At 56.5% G+C, this 14,405-nt stretch overlaps 1 protein-coding gene across 1 annotated transcript; it reads left to right on the top strand.

Annotated features, from left to right (window-relative positions):
* Window positions 1-207: 207 nt before the first annotated feature.
* On the top strand, window positions 208-13,109 carry BESB_008660 (3'5'-cyclic nucleotide phosphodiesterase domain-containing protein; the record flags this gene model as incomplete). The annotated part of the gene is made up of 19 exons (XM_029359620.1): window positions 208-1,198; window positions 1,531-1,820; window positions 2,470-2,634; window positions 3,089-3,220; window positions 3,628-3,701; window positions 4,272-4,578; window positions 4,712-4,968; window positions 5,498-5,593; window positions 5,964-6,379; window positions 6,989-7,170; window positions 7,852-8,053; window positions 8,394-8,467; window positions 9,107-9,231; window positions 9,586-9,724; window positions 10,045-10,184; window positions 10,830-10,904; window positions 11,364-11,658; window positions 12,236-12,332; window positions 13,006-13,109. The coding sequence occupies 19 exons, from the start codon at window positions 208-210 to the stop codon at window positions 13,107-13,109; spliced, it is 4,161 nt and encodes a 1,386-aa protein (XP_029222533.1).
* Between the last annotated feature and the right edge of the window lie 1,296 nt (window positions 13,110-14,405).

The raw sequence follows: 14,405 nt of genomic DNA, 5'->3' as shown, positions 1-14,405 counted from the left end.
GTGCGTTTGGCGCTAGCCCTGACAGCCCCCGTCACTCCGCGCCTGCCTCGCCAATCACCTGTGCGGTCGCTTAAGAGCCTCAGGCTTCCTGTTGTCGCGGCCGGTCGCCGGCGCTTCTCTGCGGCATGAGGGGATGAACTGGACAGGAGTTGTCGTGAGGGAGAGACTGGCAGAGCCACAGCGAGGAAGGCAACGCACAGCACAGAAATGGGCGCCGCCAAGAAATCTCCTCAGGCGTCAAATGGCGGGAGGGACAGGGCTCCGGTGCCGGGCTGCGCCCACGGCCCAAGCGCGCGGAGCGTTCCGCAGAAGACGTCGCACATGGACACGCTGCGTCTCGGTTCCACGCACAACTCGACGACGCCGCTGAAGACAACGCACCAGGAGAAGACGTACACGATGTACCACACCTACAATGAAGAGATAGCAGGCAACGGCCGCTCTATTCAGCGCGCGCACCTGGTTGTGGCGGTGCTGCTGCTGGTCGCGGTCGTGGGGACGACGACTTGCGCCTTTTTCTTTGCGTCGGTGAAGCACCGCGTCCTTGACTCCGTGGCGCGGCTGGACGAGGAAATGGCGGCGGCGAAGAATATCACCATGATGCTGGACCTCGCAGAAACGGCCGCGCAGTGGTCGTTCGCGCTGGACACGAGGCCCTTCTCTGAGGCGTCAGTCATCACGCCGGAAATCGCCTTCACCGTCCAAGCCGGATTCGTCACCGGCGCGAACCTGATCCTCTCCGCCCTCGAGGTCCTACGCACCACAGACTTTGCGGCAGCGGCCACGTCTCGGTGCATCGACCCCAACTACACGTCGCAGGGCCGCAAGCAGCCCTGTCCCTTGAAACGCCTGCTTGCGCAGCTGGAGGCGGTCGACGCCAAGTTCAAAGACGCCCTGACGGCCGCCGTCCTTCGAGACAGACTACGCATCGCGGATATCGTCAATGAAGTCGTCGTGAACCGCCTGCCATCGAGCTGGAAAGAAGTCTCGGGGCCAATGTCTTTCGTCTTCTCCACTGCGTCCCGCCACCAGGAGATCAAAGACGCCGTCGACAGCTACCTCGACACACTCCAACGCCTCACTGCAGAACTCGCTGCCCAACGCGACTGGGCGAGCCTCATGTGGGCCGCCGGCGCCGTCGCCGCGATCCTCGCCACCGCGCTCATCAGCTTCATCGTTGCCGTCACGGTCTTCTCGAGTAAGACAGCAGACAGGGCACCCTCCACTCCTAAGAAACCTCTCAGAGACGCACACAGTTGCGCAGCCTCTCGACAAGCACTGCTGAAGAAACACACACCCGAAAGGAAGAAGCGTGGCCGCTGCAGGCCCAGCAGCCTACCGACGGCGAGCGCCTCAGCTTAGGGCGTGTGCATCCATTCGACTGCACATTGCGTGACCAATCATAGTGCATCATGCACATCAGTTTGCAAATCACGAGCTATGTGTGCGTGTATTCGTGGAAGTCCACGCAGCGCGGAGGCTGAGTCGCTTCCAGTCTCGTGTTTTTTGTCGTGCGTCGTTGCGTCTCAGGGAGGCTGCAGCGGGCCTTCGAGGTCTGTCAAGAAGCGTTCTTCGAGTCAGTCGAGGAGTTGCGGAAGAAGATCGACGAAATGACTGACTTCGTGCATGCTTCGTTCGAGTACTGCGTGGCGCCCAACCTGCATGTGGTCAGCGGCGTCGCCGCGCTCGCGGGCGTCTCTTCGGCCCTCACGCCGTATCACCAGAAAATCTTGAAAATCATGGAGAAGTGCGTCGTCGACACGGAGGCCGCGACCGTCAACGCCGTCAGCTGCCTGGCCTCAGAAGTCGAAGTTCACCAGGTCTGCAACCCAAACGACAGCCGCAGACGCGAAAGCAGATACAGAAAAAAGGTGGCCTTCGCCTACCTGCCCTGACGCCTGGAGGCCCCCTCCGGAAGCGCTCGTACCGCGCATAGAGATTAGAAAACAAACATCAGAGATGACTTTAGATTGAAACCGCTAAAAGGGGAGGTGTACTGGATTTTGGCGAGTTGTTGAAGCCGTGCTAGTACGTGTGAACCTCGGCAGTAGTCCAGTGCTGAATCATCCAATCGCAACTTTGTGCACATAAGTACATGCGGAGTGCATCACCATACAAACCCATGTATTTATAGATATACGTGGATGCGAACGCGCACGAAACCTGTGTCGTTACAACTTTTTTGAGACCAGTGATATGCATGTCTCTTGTTATTGGAATGTGTGTGTCACCGGCTGGCTCCTGCGTGTCTGCCTCGCGCACGCGGAAGGAGAGATGGCTTCAAGCCCTTCCTCAGATTTGTGTGCGGCGCGTCGATTTCAGTCGCTGCACGGAGAACTCTGAAGGTCTCCTGCAGTGACCCGTTGTGCCGCGACGCGTCTACAAGCACATCCACTGCCCGCGCGCAACCCGTGTGGCTTTGCTCATGCCTCCTTTTCTGCGACGAACGCCATGCATGGTATCTTTCAGGCGGCTTTCGAAGAAACGAATATTCGCGAAGTCGTGGAGGACTGTCTGAAGATCTTCTCCGCGAAAACAGAGGCTCGCGGACTCCCAGTCTCCTGCACTTTCGGCTCGGGATGCCCATCCCTTGCCCTCGTGGACTCGCAGAAACTGAGGACAATCCTGACAAAAGTTAGTAGAAGAAAATGCATTGAATCCCTCTTAGGAGGCGTTCAAGGCAAACTCGTACAGGATGTGATGTCAGAGGTGGCCTCAGGGTCCCCCTAAACCCTACACTGGAGCTCGGACTACCCGCCGCCCCCGGCTCCTCTGTGCGGCGGCCGAAGCATGTCGTCGTGCATGCGGAAACACTCATATATTCACATCAGTATGTATGTATAGATGCACATCTTTATTTGGAGGGTAGCAGGCGTAGCTGCTGTGTGCGCGAGTCTAGATTGGCGTTGTGGACAGGAGACTTGAGGGAGCAGCGCAAGCTGCCTAAGCTCTTCGTCTACTCAGGCGCCTGTATGTCCGTTTCGACGCATGTATTTTGGGCAGCTAGTCTAAATGGACTGTGGCGAGAAGGAGCAGGGTGGGCAGTCTGCGCCAGAGCCTCGCTGCGTCTGCTTTCCATCGTTGGCAGATTTTGTCTTTCGTCGTTGACCACACTCTGGAGAAGGGGAGAGGCATCGACGTCTTCGTGAACGCCAGCGCCGCAGCCGCGCGTCCGGGAGACTCGCTGGCAGAATTTCGGTCCTTCACCATCCACTTCGAGGTCAGATCGTGCTCAGGTTGCAGCGCCTGCCTGAGTCGTCTCTTGCATCTCGAGCCCGTGCCGCGAAGACACGGCGGCCCTCTCTCAATGTTTTCTCTTTTCTGCCGAGTGAAAGGTCGCGAGTCTCTACACTGACGCTTTCAGCATTCCTCCACGTCTCTGCAAGGAGAGGCACTCAAAGAGACCGGCCTGAGCGTGCGCCTCTCGCGGCTTACAGAAGCTTTTTCCGCCGCGGGCGATTCCGCCCTTTCTATTGACTACTCCGTTCTAACCGAGAGCCACACGACGAGCGAAAACCTCGTCTGAGCGCTGCGCCTCGGAATTCCGCAGAGTGAGCGCACGCCGCGAGATGCAAAAACTTTCTTCTCGCAGCGTGAGATTGTTCGACACGCGGGTTTGTCTCTCAGGTGAAAGGCCACGGCGTGTGCATGGAGAACCGCGAGGCGCAGGAGCTCGGTCAGCCTAAGAGCCTCCTCAAGCGGTAAGTTTGAACGTGGCGGCGGGCCGCGGGAGTATGCTTTCCGCTGTCTGCGGCTTCGCTCTCCAGCCCTAGCTGTGCCTGTATACATGCACACAGACGCACGTAGACACACAGCACCTGTGCACGCATCCTTTAGTCAGATCCAAACACCAGCGCAGATGCATCGCTTCCCCGGAATTGACGTAAAGACCGCCACATCGGGCAGCCCTTCAAAACACGCGCCAGTCGGGCTTCGCCCTCTTGTCACATGGTCAGCGAGAGCGTTAGCGACTGTTCGTGTCACGCGAAGAACGTGCATCCACCCCTGCGACCTCCTGTCTCTGCTCGACTCGGTTTCAGGCAGACAGTCCTCCACGGATCACTCTGCTGGAGGCCTGCTGCATGCTCGCTATCGCTCCTTGCTCTCGGTGCCTCGGGCCGGTCGCCTCCGCAGCGCCTTGCGCAGCTCGCGAGGCGCTTGCAGCCTCGGGGCTCGCACACGTCTGTCTCTTGAGGCGCTTGTTTGGCGGCTGAGCTGGGTATTTCTCAACTGCGTCTTGTCGGTTCGCGGTGTCTGTTCAAGCGCCGCAGATCTGGGCACGGCCTTCGCATGCTTTGTACGGCGAAGCTGCTGCAGACGATGGGGGGCTCGATGCAGATTCTCTCTTCGCCGTCTCGCGGGACTTTCGTCTCCTTTCAAATCCGCACGCGTGCGCGCTTCCGCCTGTTGGACTTCCAAAAGGGCTTTCGCGCGTCGCTCGCCGGCGCGCAGCGGCGCATCCTCGCCCTCGCGCTCTCGCTGGAGACTTCGCGCTGCGTGCAGTTCCTCTGCAACGACGTTGGCCTTCAGTTCGTCTCGTGCTTCTGTCTGAAGCACCTTCAAGAACTCCTGGCCAGCGTGAGAAGTCAACCTCGACGTCACGCAGTTTTCACGCGGATTAGGCTTCGCGCAGGGCGCGCGTAAGGCCGCGAGGCCCTGCGAGCCCGCGCAACAGGCTACGACGCCGTGTCGCCTCGTTAACTGCGTTCAGGAAACCAACGTGGCGACGCTCGCTTTCCTCCTCGGCGACTTCGTCGAGCTCTCCGCGGATCCCGCACACCCTGCCTCGCGCCGGCTGAGCGCGGCGGAGATCTTTCACTTTGCGAGAGAAGCCGCGGAGGCCCGCACCAGAGCTGCGGAGCGCCCGCCAGTGTTAAACGTCTTCATTTCGTCCTCAGGCGATCCGAGCGGATCAGAGGGAAGCGAAGGAGACACGCTCGCGCAGCCCCTTCCAGAAGACGTAATCAGGTCGGTGGAACTAACCGCGCGCCTGGCGATGAAGCGGAGTGCGCCCCGGCACGCCGAGTTGTGGCTGCAGAAGCGAGCTCACACTAGATGTATGTATGTGCAGAAAAGATCATTCATTTCTATAAATATTCGCCTGTGTGCATGTCTGTGTCTGATGCATCCGGCTGGCGCTCCAAACGGGCGCATGCACAGCGTTCTAGTTAGCGGAGGAAAGCAGGCATATATGCGTTTTTTGTGTGAATATTTGGAAGCTGTCGGGAGACAGGGGAGTCCCAAACCCCTTAACACGCATGGGCACTATCGTCGGGCTGTCTGCTGTCAAGCTGGAAGCCGCCTGAAGCGTGCTCACGCCCCCCCAAACCCTCACGTTCTGCGGCGCACGCAGAGCCAACGCGCTCCCAGCGATCACTGAAAGATGCTTCAACAACGGTCTACAACTGTAGCAACTCGCCACGTGGTACTGTGGGATTTGGAGAAAACTGATTCGCTCTTTAGGAAGCTCAGTTGTTTTCACATCGGGTTTGCGCAGGTTGTCTGTGCCGGTGCGAACCGAGGCGCTCATTCGAGTGTTTGCGAAGGCAACGGAGAGCCTCACCGGCGGCACGGCGTCAGCGGAAGACGAGGAGTAAGACAAGTGAAACGCGGCAGCGTGCTGTGGGGATGCGGAGACTGACGGCGCTCCATAGACCATGCCCGACTCACCGACGCGACACTTACGGAAAAACATCCATATATACAGATATATATCTGTATATTTGTAGGTTTTTGAGAGGTACAGAGAGCGGCCAGTGCGCGTGTAGGCCTGCTGCAGAGGCGGACTGTAAAGGACTACCCAGGCAGGGCTCGAACCCGCGCGGCGCGAGTTCTTCCGAGTCTTGTTCGTGGCGTCCTGTATCTAAAAATACGCGCCTGTGTGCCACAGCCGCAAGAGGCGTTTTTCTGTGCTCGCGAAGCTTCGCATCTGGGGATGTGTCTCCGCTTCACAGCGACGACAGCGACGCCGAGGAGGCCGGCGAGAGGGCGTCCTGCGTCCCTGGCGAGCCGTTTCCGTCACGGCCGCAGCTGGGCTCAGTCCGCAAAGAGTTCTCTGGGTCGGCGTCGCCGCGCACGTCTGCGCGCTTCCGCGACTCCATGGAGCCGCTGGAAGGGACGCGGCGGCAGCGGAGAAGCCCTGAGCCTGCGGGGGAGAAGAAAAAGCGGCAAAGCACCTTCCGCATCTCAGTCAGCCGCCGGCAGACGCTAGGCGCGCGCGCGCGGTCGACAGCCCGCGAGGCGTCGATGATAAGCGAGAAGCACCGCGCGAGGCGCCTGTTCCACACAGTCTTTCGCGGCAAAGACGCCGCTTCCCGCCGAGGCAGCAGCGACTCCGGCGACAAGCCCGCGAGCCTCAGCGAAGACTCGCAAGAAGAAGGCAAGTCGAAAAACAACTTGCTCATATGTATCGCTGCCGCGCGTAGCGACGTGCCGCGACGTCTTTGGACACGCATGCGCAGGAAGCATTTCACAATCTGACACACTCGGTTGCGAACGTTTCTCGATGGAAAGCGATGTGACGGCGAGGCTTCAAACACAATCACAGGGGGCGAGGAAGACGAACAGTCGCCACGCGCGCCTTGTCAAGCATACAAGCCGTCAAGAGGATATGGTCGCGAGCGCTGCAGCAATTATGGCGGCAGGCTCACATCTATCAGCATTCGACAGCAAGGCGAAAATACATCGACACGGGACGCAAAAAGATCAACACAGCTCGCGAGCTGAGAAGGCCACGCGCCCCTCGCCTCAGGCTGCTACACATGTGCATAGATAAAGTTGAATCCGTCTGCACGTGAACAGGCAGACAGGCTTACCTCTCAACAGTTGAAGTCCTCGTGAATATACCGTCAACCCACTGGGCAAATCTCAGGCTGAAACACGTCTACCCATTCGTGTCTGTGGTCTCGAAGCCGTCCAGGTCCACTCACATATACATATATAAATTTATGCATGTATATGAGTGTATTTGCGGCGTCGGCATGTGCAGATGACTCGGAAGAAGAGGCTGTGGAGGTTTTTCCGCTGCACAACGAGGCGCTGCAGTCCCTGTTCCCCGCTGGGCGTCTCATCCCTGATCCGCTCGTCGCCAGCGTGAACGCAGTTGTGCAGGCGATCAACCAGACGGGAATATCCCGACCTGCTGGCGAACTCGCTGAGGCCATCGCCGCAGTGAGTCGTCTCTGTTGGGGCGAAGGCCTCGGTGAGAAGGCGCGCCGACACCGAACAGAGGAACAGCGGGATTGCGTATTTTCCATCACGCAGTCCAGTTCCTGCTAGGGCAGTTAGTCCTTTTCTGCGAGCCTCGGGACCCGGCTGGGAGGCGCAAGCCTCACACGCGCGCCGACGCTCGCGCGCCATGGCTGCAGCCTCGCCAGCGCAGCGCTCAAAAGCCCCCACGGATATGCGCATGTAATGGCGAATCGACAGAGTCGCGTGCCTTTTAATATGGAATGACAGGTACATAAACGCATGGATTTGTACATATATGTCTACCTTTACGCTTGAAAAAGTGAACTGCATCTTCAAGGGAACGGTTTGGCCTTCCAGGGCGTGGGATGTGGCGCGCACGAATTCCGAGGCCTTAACGTGCGTCGAGGACTCGGAGAGCCAGAAACCTCTGTTCCTGTGTCGACTGACTCATACACAGTTGTATGCACAACTCTATATGCAGCGCTATCCGTGGCAACAGACGCCTCACGCGCCTCTGAGGAGTTGAAACGCGTAAATGCCTCGACTACTCTCCTCACTGCGTTTAGCCAGCGACATGCAGAGCGCCAAACGTTTTGTCTCTCTGCAAGCCGCTGTTCTGCCTTTGATGCGCGGCGCGTGCCTCCTCGCCGGCGTCCTCAGGCATCCTTCCAGGGGGACTTGGAGGCTTGCGCAAAGTTCGTGGACGCCTTTGACGGCTCTCTCGCGCTGCTGCGCTACTACCAAGCTCTCCCCCTCTTCAGCGAGACTCGGGCGTCGCAGCGAAAAAAACGCGAAACTGGAAGCTTCTTAGCAGACCCCGATCCCCACGGAGTCGACCGAACCTGGCGGCCGCAGGCCCGCCGTGAGTCACATGCGACACAAGCTCGCCCTCCGCTCCCTGGATCCACGCTGAACCGTGTCGCAGTTCGATAGATGCATCTGAAGCAAATTTGAATCCAGGTTCACACCGCGGCCCGCACCTTCGACGAGCGCTGGAAACTGAGCTTGCGTCGGCCGGGAGGCGCGGGAGGAGCATGTTGGTAGGAGATAAAGACTCACACCTCTTTCGGCTCGAGTTCAAAAAGGTTCCCTGCAGGGCGGCTAGAAGAGCGTGCGGGATTGGGAGACTCAAAGTGCTGTGTGAAAAGCCTGTGCGTTGCATGCAAACTGCAGCATCGCGGGTGTGCCATTGTGAATCTCAGGCAGAGATCCGCTGGTCGCCATGAAGGCTGTGTCGTCTCTGCACATCAAAGTTCCTCAGGAGCCCGAAGTTCAAGTGAGAAGAGGAGGATGAGGCTGCGCATTTCAGGAGCACGCCGGCGCACGATTGCCGTAGTAGCTCTGCAAAGGCATGCATGGGTAGTTGGGCCTCCACATCATACATAAATATGCAACAAGCAAACAAACACATATGTCTGTGTGACGGGGTCGACGCGCTGCTTCACGAAGCTCTGTTTAGGTGGATTTCTGTGTTTGCAGAGAGGTTATATGTATAGACATATGCATGCATATCAATGCACGAGTGAGATTCATATCCCTCGTGCATTTGGCTGTATGGCTGGCTTCCTGGGAGTGCGCGTAGCCTTCACCGGAGTCTTGGAGGAGTCGCTAGCTTTGGAGGCAGCGCGGTGCCAACAGACACACTGAACCCGAGTCCCTTCGGTCTCATGCAGACTCTACATGTGATATGTCGAAAGGGAGGTGAAGTGGCTCGCTGGTGTACCTACGTCTCTCCCCCCGTGTTGCCTAATCGCCGGCCTTTTCGCCACGGACTCGGCCTCATGAAGTGACTCTGCATCTCCGAGTATCAGACCAATCCTGAGCGAACAGCTGCGACCCTGAAGAGCCGCGCGATATTTTTTAACCGCCCCTTTGTGCCTATGAGATCACGTGTCGCTTTGCTTTCTCCACTCAGGCCTTCTTCAACTTGGCGTCCAGCTCCCTCTCCTTCGACGACGAGCCTCTGAACATCCATCAGGTGCTGAACTGGGACTTTCACGTCTTAAACCTCACGCCATCTTCGGCGACACGCGTGACCAGGTGAGGCCCAAGAAGTTCTGGCTCCTGCACGAGTCGCCAGGCACCTTCCGCCACCCCACGCTGACTAGCAACGTGTGTGTTCCTCCTACGCACCCCGGGCGACTCTCACGCGTCAGACTTGAGTGCGGCTGTGCATCGCGTCTGCGATTCACCATCCCTGCATGCGCTGGACGCGCGATTCTAGCCGTGGCGGCGACGCGGAAGCCCGCAGAAGTATCGCGGCGATGAATGCGTGCGGCTCGTGGAGCCTGCGCTGAAAGCGATGTGAAGCGTGCACTTCAGCAGAGTCGTGTTTACTGGTCAGCGTGCGGCGCGAGCGGCGCATGGGGTGTGTCTCGTCTTCGGTCTGCGCAGAGACCTGCTTCATCACTTCGCGCTGTCGGCGCAGCTGGAGGTTCCTGGAGAAATTCTCATGGGATTTGCCGTCGCCCTCTACAAAAACTACGAGCCTAATCCCTACCACAACTTCTTTCATGCACTCAATGTCGCACAGGTAGGTCTATGCATACACCTCCGCTCTGCAACTCAACTTTATGGCGAAGCAAATCATGTTACATCCGCGAGTGTTCACGCGGGCTACCGGCGCACAATGTGTCGTTACACACACGCACGTGCATGTGCGTGTCTCCCAGCGGGCGTGGCGCGTCTTCTTCTCTAGTGTCAACGTCATTTACAGACGCGTGGGCGTGAGTGCAACTAGCTGAGTGGCTCTAGACTCGCTAACGGCGCGGAACGGATGCGTTGTTGTGGCCTGGCGGCGCAGAGAAAAAACGCGGCTGGCGTCTTCGGGAGTGTGTGTGTCACTCTGCGCAGATTCTCTGTCTACTCATGTCGCTGCCCGACGTGGCGGCGCAGTTCCAGCCGATCGACTTCTTCGTTCTCTCCGTCGCCGCGTTGGGGCACGACCTCGGTCACCCCGGTGTCAATAACGTCTTCATCAACCGAAACAACTGGTCAGACTCAGGCGCACCCACCTCAGACCCGCTCGAGACTGCAGTGTAAATTACATACATATATATGCCGGGAGCGGCACCCGCATATATACACATGTATATGCATGTATACTTTTGCATGCCTACAGATATATCTACCTATATATGTATAAATATATTTTTATCAGTGTTTACATATTTGTATATATATGTGTATGTGTGTATGCGTGTTGAGTTATACACGTAGGTGTGCATATATTTGTATCCATATATATATATATATATATATATATATATATATATATATATATATATATATATATATATATATGAGTGCATAAATGTGTGTTTGGCGTTGGTAGCGGGTTAGTACTACTATGCAGCTCGCTCTGAACCCCTTTAGGTTTTTGTTTCTGCGTCTCAGCTCGACAGAGCTTTGCGTGCAACTCAGAGCAGCCGTCGCGCGCTCCAGTCTCGGCCTGTGATTCGCCTGACGCCGCGGCTCGGCGTGTTTGCCGCTGCGCATGCGAAGAACTTGGGGCGATAGAGCGACGCTTTTAACCGTCCCGTGAGGCCGTTCGTTCGCCATTGACGGCGTGACACAAGCCCCCCTGGGGCCAACAGAAAGTCGTTCTCTTGAGCGGTTTCGTGTCTGCCACTCTTCAGCCTTCCGGCGCGGCTCTATCAAAATCTTTCTGTTCTAGAAAACTACCACGCTGCGCTGCTCTTTCAGGTCCTCCGGTGAGCGGCGGCTGTATGTGCGTGCAAGCGCGTGGAATACCCAGGCTTATTGGTTTAATCTGCCTTCCCTGGGGAGTCTATACTACGAGCTGCACTTTGGATGAATCGGGGAAAGGTGGCGACTAATCGTCTGCGGCCCCGCGCGTGCCATGCCACCTTTGCCACCTCGAGTTTCCTTCCGCTCTTCTGTGCGCGTAGAAGACTGTCTCGCCGGCTCTTAGCTCACATCGCATACACTACACGCATGCAAATTGGTTTCAACGCATTTTCGGCGAGGCACCCGCCTGTGCGGATGCTCCTGGCTGCGCTGCACCCAGCGGCTGCGAGGAGTCGGCGAGCCGGAAATCAGGTAGATGGGACGCTGGCAGTCTGCCGCCCCTCGAGTGTGGCCGGTGGGGCCGGCGCAGGTGTCCTGGCCGTGGCACGTCTCGCTCTTTCTCTCTGCGCGTGTATCTGCAGGCATCCTCGCTTCAACGTCTTTTGTTCGATTCCGCCGCAGACGTTCTCGACGTACCGAAAGCGCATCATCAGCGCGATTCTATGGACAGATATGGCGAAGCACTTTGGCATGGTGGCGAAGCTGCAGGAGAAGATCGCCGGCGAAATGGTACAGGCAGAAGGCATCATCGTGACTCTGCAGAAGCCGTACCTCGAGGGCCTTCTGCTCCACGCCTCGGACATCTCCAACCCGATGCTCGCTTTCGAGTTCTCCTACGCCTGGGCTCTCCGCGCATGCGACGAATTCATCCAGCAGGTGGGCGCCGGAGCAGCCGTCTCCATCCAGCTCCGCACCCTGCGCACCTTCCCTCCACGCTCACGCACACACACATACGCGCATATATACAGACATATACATCTACTTATATACAATTGCGTATACGCATTTGCATTTATTTACTTTTATGGTTGGAATGCGGCCGTGTATACGACCCGCGTGTGTGCAGAAGTAAGGCAGTAGAGGTAACCGAGTAGAAAAGAGGGCCGGCTGAGACGACTCTGCTGAAGTCTGTCGAGCGCCTCTGCGCGGCCTCTCAAGCCGCGTCCGCCCAGGCGCATGTGAGATGCGAGGCCGCGCGGTTTCGAAGTTTCATCGTGGCTTTCCTGTGGATACATGCCAAAACCCCACACCAGATATGCATCATCAATATATACATATATATGTATATAAATGGAATCTTGCTGTAGTGGAGGTGAAGCCTCAAACCTACAGATGCGTGGAGCGTGAAGTCCAGCGCGGCTGGCGAAGTGCAAAGGCGCCTGCTCGCAGGTCCGGTACTGCAATGTCGGTGTGCATGTTTTCCGAAGCTTTCCACTGTCTTCTTCTTTTCTAGAACAAACTTGAACAACAGCTCGGGCAGCCGCCGCACATGCCAACTTTCGCGGACTTCAACCTGTACAACGTCGCCAAGTGCCAAGTCAACTTCATAGGTAACAGCGGCGTCTCAAGTCGGAAATGTCTATTTATGCTCAAACACCGGGCAGTCACATAACATATGCATCCGCCATATATATTTATCCATTTATATATACATCAATATAAATATGTGCATCATCAGCTGACAAAAAAGTTGACGGATAAGTTGAAAGACTCACAGAGCGGAAGAGAGAGAGCTCCCTTGCGTTGTAACGCAGACAAGCCTAGATAGACAGATAAATCGGTAGACAGACAGATACATAGATAGATAGATACATAGATAGATAGGTACACAAATACATAGATACACACAGATAGATAGTTAGATATATATGCTGGTCGATAGATAGATGGAAAATGGAAGCGAGAGTGAAGTGCGTGGCGGAAAACAGGAAACTCGATCTGCGTGCGTAGGGCTTGGTGCGGCGTGTCCTGCAAGACTCGCCGCCAGGAGTGCTCCTGCTGCCAAAGCGGATGACATTCAATAACTGCCACGTTTAGTCACGATTAGCCGTTTTAGGCGTTGCTCACGTTCGAGGGTGGCGGACTCGCGGCGGCCGCGGCTTGGGAGATGCAAACGTGTCTAGGGGACGAACCAGAGAGTCAGTGAAGCACAGTCACATGGCGCGTTCTTCGACGCCACTTCTGGAGATTGAAAATTTATTGTTTGGGCTTTCATTCGCACAGACTGTATTTGTAGCCCTCTCTTTGGAAGCCTAGCGCAAATGTTTCCTGCCCAACTCGGCGACCGCGCGGCAGAGCTTAAACAAAACAGGTACGTGACTGCGTGAGGCAGCTCCACTGGAATTTTCTCAAAGGTACGCGAGGCGAACACGCCACAAACTGTATTCCATGTTTCTGCCATGGGGCGACAACAAGACTCCGTGAGCGACTCTTAAGAGCAGGCGACCGGCGCGCAGCTCTCCGCAGTACGGGTGTCGAGTCTGCGGGCAGATGCGCCACATGTTATTTCCTCGAAGCAACAAACAGGCACTCCGGAGTCGGGGGTCACGAGCTTAGTTGCTGCATGCACAGAGGAAACAGATTCGGCGACCATTTTTGAACTTAGAGGGACGCAGTCTCACTCCAGACACCGCGAGGCGCGTCTCTCCGGCGAAAGACACGAAAACCGATGCAAGAGAAAGGCGAAGACCTCTGCCCCTTAGACGATGCGTGAAAAAGGTCACAGAACTTTCACAGCTTCGTGGAAGTACGATACATGCGCACGAGGCATCCCAGTTCCCTCGACTCGCCTTCGCATCCCTTACTGTCTCCCCTACGTAATCCTCACAATCCACCTACATGCCCGAATAAATTATATAAATATATCTATGTATGTATATATATACGGCCATCTTCACATTCATTCATACCATTGCATGTCACTATCCATATGAAGGGTCGTATGGGTCCGCGTGAATCCCGCTTTGGATGTAGGACTCGATGGCAATGCATCATCGACGAGCACGACAGTAGGGAGAAGTCGAGGAAGGCTGAATCTGACCTTCCATCGAATTAGTGAAGATGAGTAAACTCAGAGGTGGGGATGACTCGAAGGCCGTGACGTCTCATGCCTGATAGAAACATTTCCTTTCCAGGAGACAGCCCATTCTGAGCCTGTTGTTCAATCGCTCCCAGGCGGGACTCCAGGAAGAGCTGAGCTCGCCTGACAAGCTAGTCGTGCGTCCGTCGTCAATTTCATCTGATGTCAACAAAAGGCGTCACTAGGAACCACCAGACTGTCTCTTGAACTTGCGTTTCCCGCCTCTTCTATTCCTTTTTCTACCCTGATACATGCGATTCTGAGGAAGACAGTTTCTCGCGAGCTCACTCTGTTGAACGGTAACACCACATCTGCCGTGCGCAAGGCCTGTCGTGTCACAGATATCCCCCCACGTCCTCAAAACGATGATTAAACAGCGGAACGCGTGACTTGAGGGCGCAGCTCATTCCTATGGAGTTGAACTTCGATTCAACCTGTCTGCGACGTTTCACTCGGGGCTTGGAAACAGGTGTAGTGCTCTGTTCTGTGAAAAAGTTACTTGGGTGGGTGAGGAGCAAAACACCTCGTCAGCCCTGGATCATCG

The sequence above is a fragment of the Besnoitia besnoiti genome, chromosome I (genome assembly GCF_002563875.1).
Source record: "Besnoitia besnoiti strain Bb-Ger1 chromosome I, whole genome shotgun sequence".
Taxonomy (NCBI): Eukaryota; Apicomplexa; class Conoidasida; order Eucoccidiorida; family Sarcocystidae; genus Besnoitia; species Besnoitia besnoiti.
The sequence above is the reverse complement of the archived record's forward strand: the minus strand, read 5'-3'. Positions and strand labels throughout refer to the sequence as shown.